At 38.6% G+C, this 27840-nt stretch overlaps 3 protein-coding genes across 4 annotated transcripts in view; 1 reads left to right on the top strand and 2 right to left on the bottom strand.

The window, feature by feature from the left end:
- Positions 1 to 1423: 1423 nt before the first annotated feature.
- Positions 1424 to 24813, bottom strand: LOC123879695 (tubulin beta chain-like). The gene is made up of 13 exons (XM_045927579.1): positions 24479 to 24813; positions 16288 to 16399; positions 14910 to 15032; positions 13878 to 13979; positions 12638 to 12765; positions 11367 to 11534; positions 10159 to 10273; positions 8728 to 8798; positions 7517 to 7656; positions 4554 to 4713; positions 3832 to 3933; positions 2193 to 3021; positions 1424 to 1653 (listed from the first exon to the last, which is right to left on the bottom strand). The coding sequence occupies exons 1-12, from the start codon at positions 24533 to 24535 to the stop codon at positions 2932 to 2934; spliced, it is 1368 nt and encodes a 455-aa protein (XP_045783535.1). The 5' UTR covers positions 24536 to 24813; the 3' UTR covers positions 1424 to 1653; positions 2193 to 2931.
- LOC123879716 (transmembrane protein 267) lies at positions 3498 to 27816 on the top strand. 2 transcript variants are annotated; one of them, XM_045927613.1, is made up of 3 exons: positions 3498 to 3605; positions 26369 to 26680; positions 27422 to 27816. In XM_045927613.1, the coding sequence occupies exons 2-3, from the start codon at positions 26399 to 26401 to the stop codon at positions 27746 to 27748; spliced, it is 609 nt and encodes a 202-aa protein (XP_045783569.1). In that variant the 5' UTR covers positions 3498 to 3605; positions 26369 to 26398; the 3' UTR covers positions 27749 to 27816. The 2 variants fall into 2 exon arrangements, with proteins under 2 accessions (XP_045783569.1, XP_045783568.1); XM_045927612.1 differs by lacking the exon at positions 3498 to 3605 and having other exon boundaries at positions 25954 to 26680.
- LOC123879692 (zinc finger protein 37A-like) overlaps positions 6972 to 27840 on the bottom strand; it is a 41284-nt gene continuing 20415 nt past the window's right edge. The window contains exons 6-7 of the mRNA XM_045927571.1: positions 13806 to 13815; positions 6972 to 7084 (exon numbers count right to left, since the gene is read on the bottom strand). The gene's annotated coding sequence lies outside the window, so the exon portion shown is untranslated. The remainder of the gene's footprint in view (positions 7085 to 13805; positions 13816 to 27840) is intronic.

A 27840-nucleotide genomic window follows, 5' to 3' on the forward strand; every position in this document is an offset into this window, starting at 1 on the left:
AGTAGCTGCGCGAGAGAGATGCGCAGCTCGAGCTATGCGATGTATCGATAGTAGGGGAGCGGTGAGAGCGACGCGGTGAGAGAGGCGCTCACGCGTCCTGCCGCGCCTGCACATAGCTACACCACTCGCGACGGCTCATAGCAGGCATCCTTCCATATAAAAAACATATCTTAGTTGAATCCGTTTCCACCAGTGCTAAGCTATGTGCACCAATGAGTATGATTGGTGGATATCAAACGCATCCGTAGCAACGTAGCATAGCACATCTCTGGTGGAAAAGCAGCCTTATACTCATCCACCGCTGTCCGTCCGTCTGTCGGTACGAACGTACGTACGTAACGGTACTACGTAGGGTTGAAATTTTTACAGAATGTGTATTTCTATTGCCGCTATAACAAATATAATAGTAAAAATTACTTCCCACGCGCCATTTTAACTTTATGTGTCAAACAATTTCATGTCAAAAGTACGATTTTAGTCCTTATTTTAAAGGCGAAGCATCAATCATTATTATAATCGCAATTGTTGTTATTGGCTATGGTATTCTTCTTGCAACAATGATTGTAGCCAATAGTGAGCGAACGTCAACCAATCAGTGGTGATTGCGCTCGTGACATTGTATAGTGCGTTTAATCGGATAGTACCTATGGCGTTATGTTGGCTCCCCTGTCTGTCCAAGTCATTGGCACCATATTTGCATAAGACGCAGATTTTGTTTATTTTCATTTGATTTTCCTGAATGAATGAAATGAAAATCAAATGAAGATAAACAAAATCTGAGTCTTCTCATGCCAATATGGTGCCAATGACTTGGACAGACAGGGGAGCCAACATAACGCCATAGGTACTATCCGATGAAACGCACTATAGCTGTCATTCTATCGCAGTCGAGCTGCCGTACTTTTGATATGACAGTTGACTTATGGAGTTAAAATGGCGGGGGAAAATTTCAAAATGGCCGACATGAAAAATTAAAAAAAAAGGTGTCATTAATTATTAAATTAATTAAAAAAAAAATTAACAAAAAAAAGTACAATGATACGGAACCTATCGTGTGCGAGTTCGTCATTGTTGAAAGTTGATCGAACTTGTACCGTTTTTTACAGAAATCACGAACAGACTTAATTTTAGCACCGTCTTAGGCCGTTTTGAGGGCTCCGTACCTCAAAAGGATCCCTAGGATGACTTGTTTATCCATCTGTCTGTCAAAAAAGCTGTTGGGTACTTCCCGTTGACATATAATCATGATTGGTAGTTAGGTCCTATAGCACACTTGAATTTGTGGGTACGTCAAAAAAAAAGATGGCGCAGTCCGTCATTAACTTGCAGTTCTACATAAAAGTGTTAGGTATATCTTGTACAAAGGTACGGAATCCTTCGTGTGCTAGTCCGACTCGCACTTGGTCGGTTTTTTAATATACTTTTATATCCAAGTAACAAATCACTTAGTAAAATACCCGTTACTATATGCTAAGACCTTTCAACAAATTATTTATCAATCATTAATAATAATCATAATCAGCATTAATAAACAAGTAAAAATCAATATAATCATCAAGTTCAAACAAAACAAACTACAAAATACAGTAAAGTGCCACGTAAAAATACCTCTGTTCGACAATGAAGATGCGCACGGGCATAGTGCATACATTTCTTTTTTTTTTTAGTTTAATTTTTATCCCCTTCAGGAAAGGCAAAGGTCGTAGACCATGCAGCCTGGTAAGTCGTAGATTTATTATTCTTATATTGTTATGAAATGTGAAGGCAAAGCTTGTTCGGTAGTTTTCTTTTTTTTTTTAAAGAATACTAGCCATACTAATCATGACTAATACTCCCCTTTCCCCTCCAATTAAGCGTAAAGCTTGTCCCAGGAGTGGGTACGACAATAGTGCAACTTGTGGGGTTTGAACCGCCGACCTTTCGGAATTCAGTCCGCCCCTCAACCGTTGAGCTATCGAGGCTCTAATTTTAAGAACTCACTCGCCATTTTTCAAATTTCAAAAGTACGATTTTAGTTCTTGATCTAAGGCTGAAATCTATAGAGCGCACTTTGACTTTGCTAAAACTTAAGATTGTTAAAACGAGACAGCATTATACCGCTGGCATAAATCTGTCTCTTTTTAACTGAAACTTAAGTCTAAGCAAAGTGCGCTCATTGATTTGAACCTGAGACATGACATGACAGTTGACACACAGCTATAATGGCGAGCAAGATCTCAAAATGTATGCACTACACATGGTTGCAGTATTCTTTCCTACAGCTAGCGAAGTGAAAGATTGACTGACGAACCAATGCGCGGCGGCACAGACCATTGACACAACCCCGTCACTGTACATGCGAACTGAATAAATTACCTACTACTACCGGAACACTGGCCTATCCGCACACGATTCGTGTGTTGATAACGGTAGGGCTGAGGTCTGAGCCAATCGAGCGGGACATAATAGTGTGCACTAATTGTTGACCTTTATCAGACATAAGTCTACATGGTCAACCAGAATTTACATAATTATATTGCGTTCAAACTTAAAATAGGAATGACCTTTCGCCATATTATTGTCTTATTTTCGATTCGATTATCAAAATAATACTTTAATCCAATATTCTTTACAAGTTATTCTGAACCTCAGACAAAGAATTATGTAAACTTGTCAGACGCGTATACCCGAAAGGGAGTATGGATGTCCGAGTTCTTAACACAGGATTTTCCAACAGATTTAGTGGTACTAAGACAGTCAAACAAAACAACAACAATCTTGTGTGACATTAAAATGGCATGTCAGGATGTCTGCTTATGTGACAGCGGGTGTGACAATGTCACTAGAGTGACATGTCAAAGTCAGAGGTGTGTTTACGTGATGACATGTGCAACAATTACACTACAGAGGTATTTCAAGGTGTTTACGTGACGGCAAATGTGACAAATGACATTAGAGCGGCATGTGGACGTCCTTCTCCAATTCCGCTGGTTCTTCTTCTTCTTCCTCGTCAAATTCTTCGTCGTCGTCCACGTTAGCTTCCTGGAAAATAAAATTTCTTATTACTATTCTTTAGCGTTTTTTTTGTTTTTTTTTTTCTCTCGTCTGGCTTTACAAAGATTAGCCAATGTCAAGTTTGTAGTTATTTGTAACAAGTTAGTTAAACTATACAAGTATGGACCCCGTCTGTGCCGGCGCTCGCCGACATACGCACGGCACCCCCTTAGAGCGCTTTCCAGTCAGTTTTAACAAAAAAAAAAACATTCCAAAAAGTCAGAGCACGCCCGCCAGCCAACACCAACACAGACGAAGTCTCTTATTTTTTGTTAACACAGGTTTTATTTTTAAACTAGATGATGCCCGCAACTTCGCCCGCGTGGATTGGTTAGATCCCCTGCAGTATCAGGATTGAGGAGTTGGAATCCAATTTTTTTATGGAACAAGTAACAATATCGCAAAGTTCCCTTAACGATTATAAAAAAATTACGCAAATCGGTTCAGAAATCTCGGAGAGGTAGAAAATCACAACTCCATTTTTCAAAGTCGGTTTTAAAAAGTAGCCTATGTTACTTCTTGGTTAAGCCTGTACTTGTCTGTGAGTCTCGTCAAAATAGATTTAGCCATTCCGAAGATTAGCCCGTTCAAACAGACAGGCACTTCGATTTTATTTATCAGTATAGATTAAACGATAGCCAGCCTAGTTGTGCCCCCCCCCCCCCCCCCCCCACCCCTCAATGATTTGACTAGTAGTCATCATCCCTATTCTAATAAAGGACGAATGTCAAGGTAACGATAGTCGATATCGAGAAAACCATAGTCGCTGTCGACTGTCGAGAACGTAGAAACAATTACCTGATACTGCTGGTACTCGGAGATGAGGTCAGCCATGTTGCTCGCAGCTTCCGTGAACTCCATCTCGTCCATGCCTTCTCCTGTGTACCAGTGGAGGAAAGCCTGGGGACACAATTATATAATCTGAGCTGAGTGATTGATTCTGTGGTCTTACGGTTATAAACCTTTAGGGGCAAAATATCATAGTGTTTTAGCACTTAACACACATAGTGCGCCCTTGTACAGAACCATTCCATATACTATAAAACTAAATAGTATTTCTGAAGACATGTTCATGCATCTTCTTGAACCAGTGTTTTCTGTACAGACTTTTAGTTGTTCTTATGGACACGTTGGTGTACGCTCATCTGTCTCCTAAACATGGAAGTGAATAGTTCAGAGATGTGTTTGAGTAACTCCAGAATATTACTGATGAAAGTGACGAATACATTGTGTCTGTGTGTATGTTAGTGTGTGTGTGTGTGTGTGTGTGTGTGTGTGTGTGTGTGAGAGAGAGAGAGAGAGAGAGTGTATGGGTGTATTTATGTGTGTATGTTTATAAATGTATGTATGTGTGTTTGTGTGTGTATGGTTGTATATGTGTGGCTGTTAGTGAGTGCGTGGGTGTGTACGTGCATACGTGGGTCTGTATATTCGTGCGCGTATGTGCGTGCGGTCGTGTGTGTGGATGTCGTGTGTTATGTGTGGATATCATGTTTGTGTGTGTGTTTGTGAGCGCTCACCCGTCTCCTAAACATGGCAGTGAACTGTTCAGAGATGCGTTTGAATATCTCCTGTATGGCGGTGGTGTTGCCGATGAAGGTGGCGGACATCTTGAGTCCGCGTGGAGGGACGTCGCACACCGCCACTTTGAGGTTATTCGGGATCCATTCTACGAAGTAACTGTGGACAAGAAAATGTATAATTATTGTGATCAATAAACATCGGAATATATGCACTATCAAAATACTAAGTATTTATAATTAGTTTGTCTGGTGGGATATATGTATCTTCTTCTTCTTCTTCTCTCTGGGCTGGTTTCCGCACTTAAACGTTTCCGTCTGTTGTGCGTGCGTTGCCCCTCCCCGCCGAAGTCTTCACTCCAGCCATCCAAGCTCGCTCCAGAAGCCAAGTAGACCGCCCAGGTTGCCGAGGGCTTCATGAAGTGAGGTTGGGGATCCCAGATGGCGTTCTCGATGTTCTGCCACGCTTGCACACTCCAGGAGCACGTGCGTCGGTGTTTCATCGACCTCCATGCAGGCCCTGCACAGAGGACTGTCGGTAACACCTATAACGAAAAGGTGTTTGTTTAGTGGGCTATGCCCTGTTATGAGTCCCACCACCTTCCTAAGTTTACCTTTGTCCAGGCGGAGTAGTTTGTTAGTTTGTCGTATATCTATGTTAGGGAAAGCCTCTTTGGCTTGCCTGCAGTCAGTTGCGTTTGCCCATAGATGAGAATGCTCTTTAAGTGTTAGTTCGTGTAACCAAGTTTTATACTCACTGAAGGGTATGGGTACCATAGGCTCTGGCCCTGTCACCTTCAGCGTCGTAGCCTTGCGTGCTAATGCGTCCGCTGCCTCGTTTCCCTGGTCCCCATCATGTCCTTTGACCCACCGTAGGGTGATGTCATTCGACATGGCGAGTGTTTCCAGAGCCTTGTGGCAGTCTTGTATGAGTTCAGAGGTTGTCGAAAATCTAGCCAAGGCTTTAAGAACAGCTTGGCTATCCGAGTTAATGTTTATCTTAAAATTTGTTACCTGTCGGTTTGCCATTGCTATGGCTGCAGTTGTAATGCCTACACACTCTGCTTGGAAGACAGAGTTGTCCTTACCGAGTGCGTGACTTATTCTCATGTTTAGTTCTTGGCAGTAGGCCCCTGCTCCTGTGCCAGTTTTTGTTTTGGATCCGTCGGTGTACACTTCTATTGCATCTTGTGTTGGCTTCGGATCTATGTTTATCTCTGGATTTATTCTATATGGTTTGTCCAGTATGTATTTTTTCCTGGTTCTATCGCATTTCCACTCCAGGCGTGGTTCTTTTGTTATGCTTTGCACTAGAATTTTAGTGTGCCTTGTGTTCTGTTCTTTCCACAGACCTGAGGTTTTCAGTCTCAAGGCTGCGAGCGTTGCTTCTTCTCTGACTTGTAAGTACAGGGGCGGGATCCCCAGTATAATTTCAAGTGCTGTTGTAGGTGTGGTACTCATGCAGCCTGTAATGGCGAGGCATGCTTGTCGTTGGAATTTCTGTAATTCATGCTGGGCGGTCGTAAGAAGAGTTCTCGGCCACCATATCAAGGCAGCATATGTTAGTGAGCTTCTTACTACCGTTAGGTATAACCATTTCATTATCTTTGGTTTGAGCCCCCATTTTTTCCCCAGCATGCGTTTGCATTGGTTTAGTATCGTAAGCGATTTATTAATTTTATCTTCTGTATGCCTTTTCCAGCTGAGCTTGCTGTCAAGAGTCACACCAAGGTACTTTACCTCAGTGGATAGTCTAAGGCTTGTGTTGAACAAAGTTGGTGGTTTGGTTAGCTCTATTTTCCTTTTGTTTGTGAACAGAATCATCTCTGTTTTCTTTGGATTTACAGTAAGTTCATTTTCATTGCACCATCTTTCGATTAAGCGCAATGCCCGTTGCATGACTTCATATAGTGTATTCTCTAGTTTGCCACTGATTAAGATGGTGAGATCATCAGCATAACCAATGGTGTAAAAACCGCTTGTATTTAGTTTGTTTATCAAGTCGTCAACTACAAGGTTCCACAAGATTGGTGATAGGACACCTCCTTGAGGGCAGCCTCTCGCTACTATACCTTTTGTGACTCCATTGATGTCTAGTTGTATGATTCTTAGTTCTAATAATGCTGTTCTAAAAAATATGTATATGTATACGAGATATTGCCCGCGACTCCGTCCGCGTGGATTTAGATTTTTTTTAAATCCAGTGGGAACTCTTTGCGAGTCTCTATGAGTACCTCTGTACCTTTCATATAAATCGGTTAAACGGATAGACCCTGAAGATTATCCCGTACGAACTCTTTGATTTTCCGGGTTAAAAAGTCTATATCTGTCCCCGGGATGTAAGCTAACTCTGTGCGGATGAGACGTTAAAACGTAGCAGACAGACCGACACACTTTCGCATTTATAATCTAATCGCGAAGCTCGCCCAACTTCATAACATACTTACAGTATACACGTATAGAAACAATATTTTTTTTACTTTGTAGTGGTTTTAGAAGTCGGTTTTTAATTTTTTAGGGTTCCGTACCTCAAAAAGAAAGACGGAACCCTTATAGGACTTTGTTGTCTGTGTCTGTTTGTCCGTCCGTCGTGTCTGTCAAGAAAACCTATAGCATACTTCCCGTTGGCCTAGAATTACGAAATTTGGCAAGTAGGTAGGTCTTATAGCACAAGTAAAGGAATAAATCTAAAAACCGTGAAATTGTGGTTACATCACTAAAAAAAATGTGACCATGAACAAATAATTAGTATTTTCAAAGTAAGATAACTATACCAAGTGGGGTATCATACGAAAGGGCTTTGTCTGTACATTCTAAAACAGATTTTTATTTATTTTTAAGCATAATAGATTTTGATTTATCGTACAAAATGTTGGAAAAAATACCCGAGTACGGAACCCTCGGTGCGCGAGTCTGACTCGCATTTGGCCGGTTTTTTTTTTTGAAAGTCTTAGGGTTTTTACCTGGAGTTCTTATTCTGTATAGCCAGTACTTGGTCGTCCACTTCTCTCATGGACATGCGGCCTCGGAAGATGGTGGCCACGGTCAGGTACCTGCCGTGGCGAGGGTCGCAAGCCGTCATCATGTTACCAGGGTTGAACATCTGTGGGAAACAAAGAGATGTAAATCCATACTCCACACTAATACTAATATACTATATACTAATTATACTCATTTATACTTGTCGGCGGTACCGACTTTTAGCTGTCAACACTTTGCTAACTGAGCATTACGTCATCTCCCCACTGTCGTCGTTGGACTATAAAATCAGACACGCTGTGCGTAGCGAGGCATTATTCGTCCGGTTGTTGCCGAGGACACTTCTCAGTAGGAATAGTCTGTCGTACTGTAGGTTTTAGAGTAGTGGTTACCTAAAGTGGTACTGTTGGTTAAACGAGTTGTTATTGTGGTGGTTAGGTTAGATGGTTGGTTTGGGACCGGTGTAAGGGGTGGAGGAGCCGGTCTAGGTAGGTTAGGTTAGGTTTACCTAGTTACGCTGGTAGTTGTGACATGCAGTAAACGGAAGTATTGTCCTTAACACGTCTGAAGATCGTCTAGTGATCGAAGCAGACCCTAAGGATCTCCGCCCGCCTTCATCAATTCTTAAACACTCCTCGGCTCGATCCGACATACTAATATAATATATTATAAATGCCTGTATAAATGTATGTCTGTCTGTCTGTCTGCTACGTTTTCACGGCTCAACCGCTGTCATAGGCTACTTTTATCCCGGAAAATCAAACAGTTCCCACGGAATCTTTAAAAACCCAAACCACGCGGACGAAGTCGGGGGCATCAGCTAGTAATTTATATAAAGCTAATGTTAATGAAACAACTTGAGCGACCGACATAGCTCAAACGATTAGCAAGCTAAAGTGGCAATGGGCAGGTCATGTCTGTCGCAGAAACGACGGCCGATGGGGCAGACGTGTTCTGGAGTGGACACCGCGTACCGGTAAGCGCAGTGTGGGACGACCTCCTGCCCGCTGGACCGATGACCTGAAGAAGGTGGCGGGGAGCGGGTGGATGAGGAAGGCGGAGGACAGTGTTTGGTGGCGCGCTCTTGGAAAGGCCTATGTCCAGCAGTAGACGCATACAGGCTGATGGAATGGAACAATCTGAAATTTCGTGCACACTAAACCCTAAAATCAGAAAATATCTACAAAAGACTTACTTGACTCATCAGCTCAGACACGTTCTGTGGACGGTAGTTGAAGGAGTTCCTTGCAGTGAGCGGCGCAAACCCTGATAATTATAAAATTAATTATATCACCATCATAATTAGGTGTGTATAAACAATATTTATTTAATTATTTATCCATATTAATATTATAAATATGGTAGTGGGTAGACAGACAGACAGACACATTGACAGGCGTGAAAAGTCACGGCCCAACAGTTTAACAGATTCTGACAAAATTTGGTATAGGGTTAGCTTATATCCCGGGGACGGACATAGGCTACTTTTTATCCCGGAAAATCAATAAGTCCCCACGGGATTCCCAAAAACCCATCCGCTTAACCGTTTTGTATGAAATTTGGTACCAAGGTAGCTTGCGTCCCTGTTACTGACATACGCATTTTAGGAAAATCAAACAGTTCCCACGGGATCTTTAAAAACCTGAATCCACGCGGACGAAGTCGTGGGCATCCTCTAGTACTTAATATAATAAATGCGAAAGTCTGTCTGTCTGTCTGCTACCTTTTCACGGCCCAACAGTTTAACCAATTCTGACGAATTTTGGTACAGGGTTAGCTTATATCCCGGGGACGGACATAGGCTACTTTTTATGTCGGAAAACCAAACAGTTCCCACGGGATCTTTTAAAACCTGAATCCACGCGGACGAAGTCGCGGGCATCCTCTAGTTACTTATAAAATTTACATCTCGCCAAACTGCATAGCAGTTTGTTGGCGAGTTACCGCTCATAAAAGACTTTGCGACGGTGTACAATTATGGCCAGCGGTGGACATATTAAGAGGGCTCTCTCCGTCACTCGTTTCATACAATCGTAGTTCCAATTTCATTTGAATATTAAGCAACTAAAGTCCATGAAATTTTGCAGACATATTCTAGAAACTAATATCTATGTCTGTGGTTTTCCAGATTTCTGTTAAAATATACGGTTTCAAAGTTACGCGGCCTTAAACATTTTCATACAAATCTTTGAGCCCCTGTTATTTTAAAACTAGGTAAATATTTTTAGAAAAATCTAAAACACCACAGACCTCCGTCACTCGTTTCATACAATCGTAGTTCCAATTTCATTTGAATATTAAGCAACCGAAGTCCATGAAATTTTGCAGACATATTCTAGAAACTAATATCTGTGTCTGTGGTGTTTTAGATTTTTCTAAAAATATTTACCTAGTTTTAAAATAACAGGGGCTCAAAGATTTGTATGAAAATGTTTAAGGCCGCGTAACTTTGAAACCGAATATTTTAACGGAAATCTGGAAAACCACAGACATAGATATTAGTTTCTAGAATATGTCTGCAAAATTTCATGGACTTTGGTTGCTTAATATTCAAATGAAATTGGAACTACGATTGTATGAAACGAGTGACGGAGAGAGCCCTGTTAAGATGAGGAAGAAGACTAACCTGGCATGAAGAAGTGGAGCCGTGGGAAGGGCACCATGTTGACAGCAAGCTTGCGCAGGTCCGCGTTCAGTTGTCCCGGGAAACGGAAACATGTGGTCACACCGGACATCGTATGCTGCAAAAATGAAAAAAACTCTTAGGCTGAGTTCTATACAGGATGTTTGGTAATCACACTAATATTATAAAGGACAAAGTTTGTATGTGTGTGTGTGTGTGTGTGTGTGTGTGTGTGTGTGTGTGTGTGTGTGTATGTGTGTGTGTGTGTGTGTGTGTGTGTGTATGTTTGTTACTCCTTCACGCAAAAACTACTGGACGGATTGGGCTGAAGAATGGAGATAGATTATACCCTGGATTAGCACATAGGCTACTTTTTATCCCGGAAAATCAAAGAGTTCCCACGGGAATTTTAAAAAACCTACATCCACGCGAACGAAGTCGCGGGCATCAGCTAGTTAGTATATAATGACGACACGTACCCATGCTACTTTGATCTGATAAACACAATGCTGAAGTACAATGACGAAATAAAATTATAAAAAATTTCATACAAAATTAAAAAAAAAAATATGTCAACGTTTTCATGACCCTAACGTGCCCTAACTCACTGAGATCCTTGGCCATGGCCAACGATCTCAGTGAGTTAGGGCACACGTTAGGGCCATGAAAACTTGGACATAAAAAAAATTAAAATTTTATACTACGTGTTGTCATTATATACTAATTACCAAACACCCTGTATAACGCACTTTGACTTTATTCAGACTTAAGACACTGTTAAAACGAGACAGCGTTATACCGCTGGCATAAATCTGTCTCGTTTTAACTGTAACTAAAGTCTAAGCAACGTCAAAGGCAAAGGTTTTATAATGGGGAGTTCCGTGAGGAGTTGTTTGACCTCATTCCACCCTCCTTTTTCTACAAACACACCGCACGCCACCGCAAGCAATTTCACCCTTACCAACCGAGTGCCTGGTGCACTTCGACCGCCCATTCCAACCACATGCAAAATTTGGAATCAACTCCCTTCTACGGTGTTTCCGTAGATTATAAGTTACAACATGGGGTTATTCAAGGGACGGACCAACAAATTCCTGAAAGGTCGGAAATGCAGAGGCGGTTCTTCTGATACTGCAAATATTCATAGGTGGCGGTAATCACTTAACATCAGGTGATCCGCCCTCTCGTTTTATATTAAAAAAGAATCTTACCGATATCAAATGGTTCAGATCCCCGTAGCTAGGGCTGCTCAAGCGGAGCGTTCTGAAGCAGATGTTGTACAACGCTTCGTTGTCGATACAGAAGGACATGTCGGTGTTCTCCACCAGTTGGTGCACCGAGAGCGTCGCGTTGTAGGGCTCCAAGACCACTTCGCTAACCTGCAACAACAAAATGCCGGTGTGTGAACTTTTCGTTGGAGACAGTTGTGGTTTGTGTGACCTATTGTTTAGCTATTTTTTTTTTAAAGAATATTAGCCATTTTAATTATGACTAACATTCCCCTCCAACTAAGCGTAAAGCTTGTGCTAGGAGTAGGAACGACAATAGTGCAACGGGTGGGGTTTGAACCGCGGACCTTCCGGATTTCGGTCCGCTCCTATAACTGTTGAGCTATTGAGCTTTAAGAGGGGTCTCTCCGTCACTCGCACCATACAAACGTAGTTCGTCTCTCATTGGAATACTAACCAATCATACTCAATGGAATTTTGTAGAAACGTTCCGGGAACTAATATCTATGCCTGTGGTTTTCCAGATTTCCGTTAAAATATTCGGTTTCAAAGTTACACGGTCTTAAAAATTCACATACAAATCTTTGAGCCCCTGTAATTTTAAAATTACATACTTTTAGAAAAATCTAAAACACCACAGGCACAGATATTAGTTTCTAGAATATGTATACAATTGTATGGAGTAAGTGACGGAGAGAGCCCTGTTAATACTGTGTGTCTCCATTAAAAATTAAAATAAAAGAATTAATCTGTCTGCCCGTTTAGGGTTCGCTACCTCAAAAAGAAAAACGGAACCCTTATAGATCACTTCGTTGTCTGTCTGTCTGTCCGTTCGTCGTGTCTGTCAAGAAAACCTAAAGGGTACTTCCCGTTGACCTAGAATCATGAAAGGTAGGTAGGTCTAATAGGACAAGTAACTAAAGGAATAATTCCGAAAACTGTGACACCGTGAATTTGCGGTCACATCATTAAAAAAAAAATGTGTTTCAATTTTCAAAGTAAAATAACTATACCAAGTGGGATATCACATAAAAGGGCATCATAGGCATAAAAATAACTAAAAAAATTTTTACTTATTTTTATGCATAATAGTTTTTGATTTATCGTGCAAAATATTGGAGAAATTACCCGAGTACCCGGAACCCTCGGTGCGCGAATTTGACTAGCACTTGGCCGGTTTTTTCTTTTGAGGTACATACAGAACCCTAAAAAAGATTTCTGCGCAGGTACAACGGCGTAACTAATAAACCTACCTTAGGCGAAGGCACGACACTAAAAGTGCACATGATTCTATCAGGGAACTCCTCTCTGATCTTGCTGAGGAGTAGCGTCCCCAGACCGGAGCCAGTACCTCCTCCCAGGGAGTGAGTCAGTTGGAACCCTGGAATGAGACAATTTATATCACCATCATCCCCAAGCTCACTTCATGAAGCCCTCGGCAACCTGGGCGGTCTACTCGGCTTCTGGAGCGAGCTTGGATGGCTGGAGTGAAGACTTCGGCGGGGAGGTACGATGCACGCACAACAGACGGAAACGTTTACGTGCGGAAACCAGCCCAGAGAGAAGAAAGAAGAAGAAAGAAAGATCACCATCATCATCGTCGACCGATTGACATCTATTGATGGACATATATCTTGTAAGAAAGTTATTTATTACGAGAAAGTTGGTGATAACAGGCCAACTAGACACTGTAACTTAGAAAGATATATTAGCCATGTTATATGACTAATTGACTAATATTCCCCTTTCCTCTCCAACTAAGCGTCAGGCTTGTGCTAGGAGTAGGTACGACAATAGTGCAACGGGCGGGGTTTGAACCGTCGACCTTTCGGTTTTCAGTCCACTCCTTTACCGGTTGAGTTATTGAGGCTCTGATATTAATAGTTATTATTGTATTTTATTCTATATTTTTAAGAAAAATTATTGTGACATTTTTTTATAAAATACAATTTGAATTATTGGATTGACGTTTAATGTATATTATCAAGAATAAATGACTATGACTATGACTATGACTATGACTATGACTAACAGGCTTGCGACTCCCACGCTCCGCCTCAGGAAGGTCCAAAAGTCATTTGTGGGAATGAGTGTAATAATAATAATAAAATTCCACAGTCAATTTTAGGCTTGCCTTTACAAAAGTTTAAAAATCTTTTTTTTTTAATTCATTAAAAGTATGCTCCTGAAAAAAGCATATTATACAATCAAAGATTATGTAAATGATTAAAAAGCATGGATTTGACTCGCTCCAGCAATGCGCGGGGCTGCAATTGTTTGTAAGTATCGCATAGTATGGCATATTATTATTGTAAATTGAACACTTGAAAAGAGCAACCACCGAGTTTCTTGCTGGTTCTTCTCAGTAGGAACGGCATTCCGAATAAGATTATGACTGATTATGACCATTCAAAAGCACTTGTAAAAGTTTATTTGAATAAAAATCTATTCTATTCTATCCCGAATTGAATGATTAAAAATTGGATGGTTTACCTTGGAGACAGTCGCATCCTTCCGATTCCTTCCGGATGACATCTTGAACTGAGTCCACCAGCTCCGCGCCTTCAGTGTAGTGGCCTTTAGCCCAGTTGTTGCCTGAGGGTCATAGGAAATTATTACACACTGAGTTTTGTTAGGGTTCTTGTACAGATCAGATAGGGTTCAAAAGGAAAAAACGGAACCCTTATAGGATCACTTTGCTGTCTGTCTATCTGTTAGCTTAATTTGCTATAATCTGCTAAACCAGGCAAAAGTATATGGTGCAACATGCAGCCTTTTTTTTTTTCTCTCGTCTGGCTTTACAAAGATTAGCCAATGTCAAGTTTATAGTTAATTTGTAACAAGTTAGTTAAACTATACAAGTATGGACCCCGTCTGTGCCGGCGCCCGCCGATATACGCACGGCACCCACTTAGAGCGCTTTCCAGTTTTAACAAAAAAAAAAAACACTCCAAAAAGGCAGAGCACGCCCGCCATTTAACACCAACACAGACGAAGTCCATGCAGCCTTTGCAATGTTTGCAAAGTCTTTGCGCAATTGGGCATTGTAAGGTCTACATCTTCTGAGGATGCTCCAGTGTAAGGGCGAAACGTGAAAAGAAGACATACCCACCCCATACTATAGCAAGAGAAAGAAGACTAACTGACCCATACTATAGAAAGAGAAAGAAGACATACCGGACCCTTACTGTAGAAAGAGAAAGAAGACTAACTGACCCATACTGTAGAAAGAGAAAGAAGACATACCCGACCAATCCTGTAGAAAGAGAAAGAAGACATACCCGACCCTTACTGTAGAAAGATAAAGAACACATACCCGACCCATACTATAGAAAGAGAAACAAGACATACCCAACCCATACTATAGAAAGAGAAAGAAGACATACCGGACCCTTACTGTAGAAAGAGAAAGAAGACATACCCGACCCTTACTGTAGAAAGAGAAAGAAGACTAACTGACCCATACTATTGAAAGAGAAAGAAGACGTACCCCACCCATACTGTAGAAAGAGAAAGAAGACATACCGGCTCCACTCTGGCCAAACACAAAGTTGTCTGGTCTGAACAGTTGTCCATAAGGCCCCGCTCGTACTGAGTCCATGGTCCCAGGCTCCAAGTCCACCAGAACTGCTCGGGGCACATATCGCTCTGTAAAGAAACATCCCACTTGTAATCATCATCAATGGAATCATATGCATTTGCATGTTTGCATATGTCAATGTATAAAATGCTCTATTTTCATAGCATTATAGCATACTAGCCGATGCCCGCGACTTCGCCCGCGTGGATTTAGGTTTTTGAAATCCCGTGGGAACTCTTTGATTTTCCGGGATAAAAAGTAGCCTATGTGCTAATCCAGGATATTATCTATCTCCATTCCAAATTTCAGCCAAATCCGTCCAGTAGTTTTTGCGTGAAGGAGTAACAAACATACACACACACACATACACGCAAACTTTCGTCTTTATATTATTAGTATATATAGTGTGATATTAGTGTGATTTTACTATGAATAACAATATTTTAGTACTTTTTAGGGTTCCGTACCTAAAAAGGAAAAACTAACCCTTATAAGATCACTTTGTTGTCTGTCTGTCTGTCTGTCCGTCTGTCGTGTCTGCCAAGAAAACTTATAGGGTACTTCCCGTTGACCTAGAATCATGAAATTTGCAGATAGATTATCTTATATTCGAATTCAAATACAAAATATTTCTATTCAATTAGACTTTTACAAGTTCTTTTGAATCGTCAAAAGCATCTACCACTGGTTCGGAATGCCTTTCCTACCGAGAAGAACCAGCAAGAAACTCGGCGGTTGCTGTTTTCAAAGATTTGATGTACAATATATAACACTAGCGACCCGCTCCGGCTTCGCACGGGTGGACATTTATGTTTTCTATTTTCCGGGATAAAATATAGCCTATACGGATTCGGAAGAATCCCTCTAAGTAATGGTAAAAGAAATTTTGAAATCGGTCCAGTAGTTTTTGAGCCTATTCAATACAAACATACAAAAATAAAAAAATACAAAGGTTTCCTCTTTATAATATTAGTATAGACAAGTAAATCTCTCCACTATATGGAAGCTGTGATAGCCTAGTGGTTAGAACGTCCGCCTCCTAACCTGAGGTCGGGGGTTCGATCCCGGGCACGCACCACTAACTTTTCAGTTATGTGCGTTTTAAGCAATTAAATATCACTTGCTTTAGCGGTGAAGGAAAACATCGTGAGGAAACCTGCATGCCTGAGAGTTCTCCACGTACTCAAAGGTGTGTGAAGTCTGCCAATCCGCATTGGGCCGGCGTGGCAGACTATGGCCTAAACCCTTCTCATTCTGAGAGGAGACCCGTACTCAGTAGTGGGGCGGCAATGGGTTGATCAGATATATGGAAATGTGGGTTACCTCCAGCGGCCTCATTGTAGTAGACGTTGAGTCTCTCTCTTTGCAACTCACTGACGCCCTTGTAATGGCCGGTCGGGTCTATGCCATGCTCATCTGATATCACCTCCCAGAACTGAAACAAAAATATGACTTATGATGCCCGCAGCTTCGCCCGCGTGGATTGGTCAGATCCCCTGCAGCATCAGGATTAAGGAGTTGGAAACCAGTTTTATGGAACAATGTCGCAAAGTTCCCTTAACGATTAAAAAAAATAATACGCAAATCTAATAATCAAAAATACCCGGATACGGAACCCTCGGTGCGCGAGTCCGACTCACACTTGGCCGTTTTTTTTAGAATAAATCATGTAGGATAGGATTAAATATTAGCATTAGGAAATTAGTAATATCGTTTTTTTAGTATGTAGTGTATATTGTACTAGAGGATGCCCGCGACTTCGTCCGCGTGGATGTAGGTTTTTGAAGATCCCGTGATCCCGTGGGAACTGTTTAGTTTTCCGGGATAAAAGTCGTCTATGTCAATAACATGGACGCAAGCTACCTCGGTACCAAATCATACAAATCGGTTGAGCGGATGGGTCCTTAGGAATTCCGTGGGAACTCTTTGATTTTCCGGGATAAAAAGTCTATGTCCATCCCCAGGATATAAGCTAACTGTACCAAAATTCATCAGAATCGGTTAAACTGTTGGGCCGTGAAAAGGTAGCAGACAGACAGACAGACAGACAGACAGATAGACAGACAGACAGACAGACACACTTTTGCATTTATAATATTAAGTATGGATAAGTAGTATAAGATCAGAGAAGACTATTTATTTATATTATATTGTATCACACTTCACACTAATATTATAAAAGCGAAAGTTCGTGTGTACGTGTGTATGTATGTGTGTGTGTATGTTTGTTACTGCTTCACGCAAAAACTACTAGACGGATTTGGCTGAAATTTGGAATGGAGGTTGTAACGTGTACCTTAGCGGTCCCGTTACATCCTTTATTTAGATCGCATATTTTTTATTAACATAACCTGAAATCTGTTTGTAGACCTTTTTATATGTCATATGTCAGTGTCCCAAACTCCACCATGACGTTTCTAAGGCGTGACGTTTGGGAATGTAATTCAACGATCTGTCAAACCTTCTTTCATATTGGAAAAAAACTAGTAACATTTTTGACAGCTCGTTTACCGAATGAAGTTGGCATCTTTCGGTGGCCATTTTGAAGGTTCACTTTTTCTCCTTACATAGACACGCAAACATTTGCTCGTCAATTATTAATTTTTAAAAACGTGAAAGTTAAACTAAATAAGTATAATACATATTTATGGGCCAGAGGGCTATAGAGTGGTAGGACACGGCGCTTTTAGCGCCGTTGATCCTAGATCGTTGATCCTAGATCTCCGTTGATCCTAGATCGTTGATCCTAGATCGTTGATCCTAGATTGTTATCATTTAACGCCTCATTTGAGCATTTATCATGAGGATTTTCCCGTAAATTTCATTTTGGATCGTACATGTTACGTTTTATATCGGATTCCATCCCGGAATTGGTGTGATGGAATGCAGTTTTCGGCCTGTGGAATTAGTTAGATATTCGACATGTGCCTAGCTTATTCTCTATTTTAACAAATTTTGTGATAATTTGGACTTTATTTTTTTTATAACCTAGTGTGTGGCCATGTGGCCCAGGTACTATAAGTTTGTTTATTTTTGATAATTATATATAAGACATATAAAATTAAGACAAGAACAAAGGGGCGATACCTATTATAAATTGTCATATTTTTTTTTCCTCTTTAATAAATAAAATTTGTATAAAACTTTAGAAATTTAATAAATTAATTTTTAATAATAAATTTTAAATTCTTTGATTTTTATTCACCAATATTTATTTCTTGAGGACATTTGGCGTCCCGGAAAAGAGAGCACGGCTAGGTGGACCGAATCTCTGACTTGCGATTAAAAGTCCAGGCCTCGGCAAGTCTATCTGTGGAGATTTCTATCCAGCTGGCTGGCGCCCGAAGGTTTTCCCTATATCCATTTTATATATATATATTTTGTCAGCTGGAAGTAAAAGTAAGGAATTAATTCTATTGTTTTGTTTTTTTTTTAAATAAATTTTATTTTAAATTTTTCACCTATTGGGTGGTGAAAAATTTTCTTTGTTACAATTGGCGCCCGAACAGGGACTGATTTTTATTTGGGAACCTAGTTGTGTTGATTCTCATAGTATTGGTGAATAAATATTTTAATTGTTCTCGTTCTTGTCTTAATTTGTATTTTTTGTAATATTTTAAGGTGTATTGTATTCTTGTAACTTATTTTTTTTTTATTGTATGCCTAGATACTAAGATGTTTGTCTTAGCATAGCTAATTTAAGTGTGCTCGCCTAGTTAATAAGCGTAGTTTATTTTGAGGTTTTTTATACTACTATTATTTATGTGTTACTAGTGAAAATGCTACTTACCTAAAAAGGCCATTTCTTTGTAAGAAACGGAGCCAAAAACTTGATAGGTGTCGCTGTGGCCAGTTTTCTCTTGAAAATGATAGGTGCACGACGATTGAAAATCTATTTTATTTAATTTATCAATTTTTTTTTAGGCTTTTTCCAAATTTTGTTAGAAGAATCTTCTAGAGAATAGACAGCGTTTGTAGTCCCAGGTCGTGGTCTATTTGTATTCGTTAGGATGTTATTTGGTATGACAAATGCACCGTCGAATTACACAGACTTTCTGATCGTTTGTTTGGACCAGATTTTGATAACGAAGTCCTGTTACCTAGATGATATTATTATTTTAATTTTAAAAGATTTTAAATTCATTCAGCATTTTAGATAAATAAATATCAAAGATTAAAAGATTCTAGACTTGCAAATAACTTAAATAAATTTGAATTTTGCTAAAGAATATAATATTCCAAAAATATTTCATAATATACTCCTCAGAATAACCCAGTTGAACGTTTTAATAACACTATTGAGACTTGTCTAGCATGCTATGTTGAGAACGATCATAGAACGTGGTATAGGTATTTACCCCATGTTCAGGCAGCTATTAATGGCACTATTAATTTAGTTACAGGATACACACCTAATTTTCTTATGTTTGGTAGGGAAGTTTTCCTTGATGGATCCTTACATAAATTTTATTCTATCTCTGACCCTTCAAAGTTAACTATTGGTAGTCGTTCAGATTATTCGGACGCACTTCTTACTTTGAGTAATGTTTTTGATAAAACTGTTAGTAATCTGGCCAAGTCATATAGACGAAATGCCAAATACTACAATGAAGGAAGAAAAAGCATTTCTTATTGTGTTGGAGACACAGTTTGGAGGCGCAACTTTGTGCAATCCAATGCTGCTTCTTTCTTTTCCGCAAAATTAGCCCCTAAATTTGTTAAATGTAAAATAATAAAGAAAATTTCAGATAATGTATATTTATTAAAAGATTTGGAAAAAAATAGTACAGGTAGATACCATATAAAAGATATTCTTAAAATTTGACAAAATTAAAACTTAAAATTAATTTTAACAGGAAAAGAATCTAGCAGAAGCTAACACAATAAGGACTCATTATTATTTTGTGTAGGATTTTTTTTGGCTCCTTTGTCAGTCCTACCGATTTGTAGGTTGCGGCTATGCAGTTGCTCCGCATTACCTCTCTTTTTGTATATATTGTATATTTTTGATTTTATAGTTCTGTTTATAAGAGATCTTTTGGTAGCGGTTATGCAGTTGCTTCGTTTTACCAGGCTCTTGAAGAACTCATTTTTGGTTGCGGTTTTGCCTTTGTTTGCACCGTATTACCTAATTTTGTTGTAAATATGTATAGTTTTCTTTTAAGGGATTACGGTTTAGCACATGCCCCGTATTATCCTCCTGCTTGTTCTGCTATAGTCAGTCAGGTAGTTTTGTAAATATGTACAGATCTTTTGTGGGATCATGGTTGGCACATGCTCCATGTTATCCTCCTGCTTGTGTCTGTTTTATCGGGCAAGTAGATGTATATATTTTTTTTTCTATGTGGGTCTTTAGTACTCATCCTTGGCCTTGTCTCACACATGTGGACATGTTCGCTAGGTCCTTGCTTTAGGCAGGACGATGTTTTAGGTGTTGCTCTTTTGTAGCGCATCTTTATTTTGGATGGTTCGACAATGCGCGGCGAGGGTGCCTGAGTGCTTTGTTCGGTTGCATACCATTCCGAAAACCCCTTAGCTAGGTTAGTTCGTCAATACGCGGCGAGGGTGCCTCAGTGGATTGATCAGTTGCATACTAACTCTAGACTCTTTTTATTTTGGCTTATGTTGTGTTAGGTTGGTTTGCCATTTCACGGCGTTGATGCTTAGTGTCTTGGTCAGTAGTATACCAATCCTAATCACACACTCTTTAGAAAGTTTTCTTCCCTTCTTAGCTAGTTTGGTTTGCCATTTCACAGCGTTGATGCTAGTGTCTTGGACAGTAGTATACCAATACTATGCAATTCTAGTTTAGGAATTTTGTTTTAATGGATTGCTTCTCAATCTGTATTTATTAATGATTATTTGGTTGTTTTGGCTTACATAAATTTAGATATTTAACTTTCCTTTTGTTTGGTAGTTCCCTTTGTTTTGTCTTATAGAATTGTTTAGGGTAAAGAAAAAAAAAAGGTTTTTTTTTCTTTTCTCTAGAAAGGGGAAATTGTAACGTGTACCTTAGCGGTCCCGTTACATCCTTTATTTAGATCGCATATTTTTTATTAACATAACCTGAAATCTGTTTGTAGACCTTTTTATATGTCATATGTCAGTGTCCCAAACTCCACCATGACGTTTCTAAGGCGTGACGTTTGGGAATGTAATTCAACGATCTGTCAAACCTTCTTTCATATTGGAAAAAAACTAGTAACATTTTTGACAGCTCGTTTACCGAATGAAGTTGGCATCTTTCGGTGGCCATTTTGAAGGTTCACTTTTTCTCCTTACATAGACACGCAAACATTTGCTCGTCAATTATTAATTTTTAAAAACGTGAAAGTTAAACTAAATAAGTATAATACATATTTATGGGCCAGAGGGCTATAGAGTGGTAGGACACGGCGCTTTTAGCGCCGTTGATCCTAGATCGATGATCCTAGATCGTTGATCCTAGATTGTTATCATTTAACGCCTCATTTGAGCATTTATCATGAGGATTTTCCCGTAAATTTCATTTTGGATCGTACATGTTACGTTTTATATCGGATTCCATCCCGGAATTGGTGTGATGGAATGCAGTTTTCGGCCTGTGGAATTAGTTAGATATTCGACATGTGCCTAGCTTATTCTCTATTTTAACAAATTTTGTGATAATTTGGACTTTATTTTTTTTATAACCTAGTGTGTGGCCATGTGGCCCAGGTACTATAAGTTTGTTTATTTTTGATAATTATATATAAGACATATAAAATTAAGACAAGAACAAAGGGGCGATACCTATTATAAATTGTCATATTTTTTTTTCCTCTTTAATAAATAAAATTTGTATAAAACTTTAGAAATTTAATAAATTAATTTTTAATAATAAATTTTAAATTCTTTGATTTTTATTCACCAATATTTATTTCTTGAGGACATTTGGCGTCCCGGAAAAGAGAGCACGGCTAGGTGGACCGAATCTCTGACTTGCGATTAAAAGTCCAGGCCTCGGCAAGTCTATCTGTGGAGATTTCTATCCAGCTGGCTGGCGCCCGAAGGTTTTCCCTATATCCATTTTATATATATATATTTTGTCAGCTGGAAGTAAAAGTAAGGAATTAATTCTATTGTTTTGTTTTTTTTTTAAATAAATTTTATTTTAAATTTTTCACCTATTGGGTGGTGAAAAATTTTCTTTGTTACAAGGTAGATATTATTCTGGATTAGCACATAGGCTACTTTTTATCCCGGAAAATCAAAGAGTTCGCACGGGCTTTCGGAAAACCTAAATCCACGCGGACGAAATCGCGGGTATCAGCTAGTACACCTAAAAGTTTACAAAACCACACAAATATACCTATTGAAATACTACAAGGAAAAAACTTATAAATCACCTACCTAAGGTAATAATTCAGCTATTAGCGTGGGAGGATGTGTATGAGATCATAGGCCTAACTGAATTAGTAGTTAGTAGTGTTACTTATTTAGGATATGATGCCAACTTCCTGCCTACACAGTTTATGGCTTATTAGCTTTATTTTTTATGTATGTATGTATGTATGTATGTATGTATGTATGTATGTATGTATGTATATACATACATACATACAAACACAAATGGCAGGTTACAAAAAAGAAAACTTAAAATGTAAGTATAACGAGTGTAAATTAAAATTTTATACCCCCCCCCCCCCCCATAAGTGAAGGTTACAGTAACTAGAAAAGAGCTGATAACTTTCAAACCGATTTTCTTCGATTATAGCTAAAAACACCTTTCAAGCCACCTTTCAAACAAAAAAACTAAATTAAAATCAGGTCATTAGTTTAGGAGCTACAATGCCACAGACAGACACACAGATACACGGATGCACACGTCAAACTTATAACACCCCTCTTTTTGGGTCGGGGTTAAAAAGGTGGTACTATCGCTAAATACCGATCTCTTCAAGACACCCCAAAACAAACATATAGACAGTGAGAGGTGGTGTATATATGTATCTTCTTTTCACTTTACAGCTTTATTGGTTTGGTGGGAGGCTTCGGCCGTGGCTAGTTACGACCCTTCCGCCAAAGTTGTGCCGCCAAGCGATTTAGCGTTTCGGTACAATGCCGTGTAAAAACCAAAAGGGTATGGGTTGTATAAAAAAAACTGCCATATCCCTTCCAGATTAGCCCGCTTCCATCTTAGACTGCATCATCACTTACCACCAGGTGAGATTGCAAGATTGAAAGATGTAGGGCTTGGTTGGCAGTTCCCATGGCAACCAATTGTGGTTAACAATGGTGGTTACTAGATGGGTGATCAATATCAAAAATCTGAAAAGGGCCTTTGCATACAATCTATTGTGATTTGTGAAACAAAAATCGACTAGGTGAAGCTGAATGAAGGGACGACGAAGCCAGTCTTCTGGCATAACCTATTTGAACAAAACAGTCAGTTAGTCGTGTAGAAAAGTAACAAATAACTTGCAGGAGAATCAGAATATTTATTTTTGTGACTAGAGGTACGTACCTACTTTTGTCTTACTTTTTAACCCCTGACCCAAAAAGAGGGATGTTATAAGTTTGACGTATGTATCTGTGTATCTGTCTGTGGCATCGTAGCTCCTAAACTAATGAACAGATTTTAATTTAGTTTTTTTTTGTTTGAAAGGTGGATCAATCGAGTGTTCTTAGCTATAATCCAAGAAAATCAGTTCAGCCGTTTGAAAGTTATCAGCTCTATTCTAGTTACTGTAACCTTCACTTGTCAGGGGGTGCTATAAATTTTTAATTTACACTTGTGTCACATTACGACTCACTTTAAGTGTTAGGACATAGATACCACAGTCCAGTAATGTGTTTGCGCCCTAAAATTGAAAGCTTAACTAATTGAATAATGTAATAACTTTAAAATAGGTATTGTACAATAAAATCATAAAACCGATATATGATAATAAATTAATCATTATGCATTGGCAAATTGTTTATCTTATCCAATTTCCGATAATTTATTGATTACAAGCGAAATTACATAAAACTTCTGAAACCCAACCTACCATATAAAAAAAATTCACCCCACAAACCTAGATGGCATCACATGTATGTTATAACGCGGTAAAACGTATTTTTTTTTTCGAAATTTAAAATTCCGTTATCAAGCTGTACATACTATAAATGGGTCTTTTTTGAATATTTTTCAATAAAACCGAATTAATTAAAATTTAAATGAATAATAAGTTAATAATAAACTATTTTGAGGTTATTAGAACACTCCAATTTCTCTTTTGTTTTTCTTAATTTCTTATTGGAAAAAGTTTTGAATGTAATCCTGAATTAAAACCTAGATTCACCTATTTACCTGTTTTATAAATTAGTAGCACTAAGGTAATTAATAAATTAGAAGTTTAACCTTGGAAAAATACAATTCTTAACCTTACTTGTGAATTAAAATAAAAAATAAAAAAATAAGTATACAAATATGGTAAATTTGATCCTCCTGATGTAATTATTGATATTTTATAGTAAATACATAGAAAAAGTTGTTATTTTATAACCTCACCTTGGTACCAATTTGGTTGCCGCACTGTCCTGCTTGTACGTGGACTATTTCACGCATTTTGAACAATAAATAACAATCCAACGTATCAAAACACTAAAAAACTACAATTTCCAACTTCCAAAACCAAAAATGCACTAGATAATTTGTAAAATTAACTTAACTTCACATTTTTATCGAAACTTTATCGTACTACCAAGTAGCCACTGATAAAACGACGATAATATTACCAAATTCAGAAGAGCACTTATTGGCGTAGAAAGTGTTCTTCCAAGAAGGTCATTTTAAATTGGCTGCGAAGAATTACACGTCCATTTTAATAAGACCCCTCAACCTATACAAATATAATGTTAAAGCGATTCTTATATATGGTGTCTTATTTATTGACAATATTCAATGTAATTAATTCTAGGTGTGGTTATATTTTAACTGTATACAATTTTGAGTTCTATTGGTTTGAAATACGATTTATTGTGGTATATTTGCTTCGGTACTTCGATGGTGTCACAGACCGATGGTGTCATATTTCCAATTATTTGCTCTAATGGGCCGGTCAAGAGTGGGAGTTGAGATTCTTATTGGAATTTGGATGGCTAGGATAGTTTTATAATTCTCATTCTTAATTTCAACTAAATGTTTATTTACTAGGTACGTCTGTCGAAATTATTTTTGGTCCTGGTGGGTCCAAAAAGAAAAACGCAATAATTCTAGCTAGTCTGGCTAACGAAAGTATACTGGAAAAGCGCGGCAAATTCAAAACATTAAAAATAACGTATGACAAGGTATGGCAGCCCCAAAACCCAAAATTAGTACCTACCTCTAAGTCGTAAAGCGTTGGTTTGCTTGAAACCCATTCTGTCTTTCTTTCTAAAGTGTATTACAGGTATTTATTACCTACTCACTAGAAGAATAGGTAGATTAATTATACCTATCTCATAGAATGCTCATGGGGTGAACTGGGGTGAACGGCAATGTGCGACGGCCTTTAGTTCGTTATTACCTATATGTTATTGGTCTGTGGCTATTACATAACCATAGACAAAGAGTATGTAATCATGGTACCTAATCACCATAGAAATCTATGATCGAAGTCACAGACCACGAATTGTAATCACTACCATAGAAAATTTGTTGACTTCGTCTGTGTTGGTGTTAGCTGACGGGCGTGCTCTGTCTTTTTGGAGTGTTTTTTTTTGTTAAAACTGACTGAAAAGCGCTCTAAGGAGGTGCCGTGCGTATGTCAGCGAGCGCCGGCACAGACGGGGTCCACACTTGTATAGTTTAACTAACTTGTTACAAATATAACTACAAACTTGACATTGGCTTATCTTTGTAAAGCCAGACGAGAGAAGAAAAAAAAAACAAATAACTACAAACTTGACATTGGCTAATCTATAAAGCCAGACGAGAGAGCAAAAAAAATAATTGTTACAGTATTGGTAGCATTGAATTTCTGTCATAATTTCTCAAATGTCAAAATTAATACAGGTCAAAAAAAGTCATCGAAAGTTCACAATATTTAAAAATTTAAAATTTTAATGTATGTTGTAACAGCGATTTATCTAAAAGAAATGATAATACGAGACCTGTTCTATACCTGAAAACGTTCAAACCAGTGAAATCGCTCGGAAAACGGTATTAAATATCCATTAGATATATAGAAACATTTCAAGGAGCTAAAGAACAATAAAATGGACTTTTGTTATACAGTGTGCAAGAAATCAAGAATAAGCCAATAAACCATAATTCTGACTAAATGAGACATCAGAATAAGTCAAGAAACCACAATTCTAGCTGTATAAACTAGAAAAATACGATTAACTACAGTTATCATGCCATAATACTCCAAATGCACCATAATTCTGATTACCAATGAACCAGAATGGCCTAAATAACAATAATTCTCACTTCAAATACTCCAAAATGAGATATATAAGCGTAATTTTCATGCTATCAATATGTGCCACAGCATATTTAGGAGATTACATGGTTTTTAAATCCAAATACTCATCGAATCAAGTCTTTCGAGCATTTGCGGACACATCAGTCCATGGTGCCATAGGATTTTGGTCGGCCCTCCTGTTTTTCAGCTGTGGGATCAATGTTACCACTCAAGCATGGCTGTATAATGTTTTGTTCTGCTCTGCGATGTCTTCTCTGATTGAAGTTGACCACTTTATTGTGGCTAAATCATTTAATCTGAAGGTAAATATCCTTTTTAAGGTACTTTGTTGGTCATTCAATCCCAACTCAATGGAGCAATGGATATGTATGATTTTTAGGGGTTAAATCCCCACCAAAAAAAAATAAGGAAAAAAAAAGATTTTTAGGGTTCCATACCTCAATAGGTAAAACGGAACCCTTATAGGATCACTTTGTTGTCTGTCTGTCTGTCTGTCTGTCTGTCCGTCCGTCCGTCTGTCAAGAAACCTCTAGGGTACTTCCCGTTGACTTAGACATCATTTAAACAAAACACCATCATTTAAAAAAATAATATGTTTCAATCTTCAAAGTAAGATAATATATCAAGTGGGGTATCATATGAAAGGGCTTCACTTGTACATTCTAAAACAGATTTTTATTTATTTTTAAGCATAAGTCTTTGATTTATCTTGCAAAATGTCGGAAAAAATACCCGAGTACGGAACCCTAGGTGCGCGAGTTTAACTGGCACTTGGCAGGTTTTTATTTGTTACTAGCTAATGCCCGCGACTTCGTTCGCGTGGATGTAGGTTTTTTAAAAATCCCGTGGGAACTCTTTGATTTTCCGGGATAAAAAGTAGCCTATGTGCTAATCCAGGGTATAATCTATCTCCATTCTAAATTTCAGCCCAATCCATCCAGTAGTTTTTGCGTGAAGGAGTAACAAACATACACACACACACATACATACAAACTTTCGCCTTTATAATATTAGTGTGAAAAATAAATTTTCCATGGTTACAGGATATAGCCAACGTCAATCGAAGAGGAGTCTTTCATAACACATCATTTTGTGTTATTGTGACGGCTATACTAATTATATTGACTCATATAGCCCGCAAGATTAATGTACATCTCTTTACATATATGTTACTGCTAGCATTCACTAGCCATCATATACGCGATGGGAATAGACGGGGTATTTGGCTGTATTCATCTACACACACACAACCTTTAGGAAAGTGTCTATATATGTTTCTTATATGTCTTTTACCCTGTGTATTTGCGTACAGTTTTCACTATACCAAACCTGTGCTTCACCAAAAAGTTGTACAATATGGTATTGTGTGATAATAGGTATCTATTACTAATCTATACTAATAAATAAAATTGGAGTGTCTGTCTGTAATTTCGAAATAACTACCTGATATTAAGGTCATATG

Source organism: Maniola jurtina, chromosome 28 (assembly GCF_905333055.1).
Source record: "Maniola jurtina chromosome 28, ilManJurt1.1, whole genome shotgun sequence".
In the NCBI taxonomy this organism is placed as follows: domain Eukaryota; kingdom Metazoa; phylum Arthropoda; class Insecta; order Lepidoptera; family Nymphalidae; genus Maniola; species Maniola jurtina.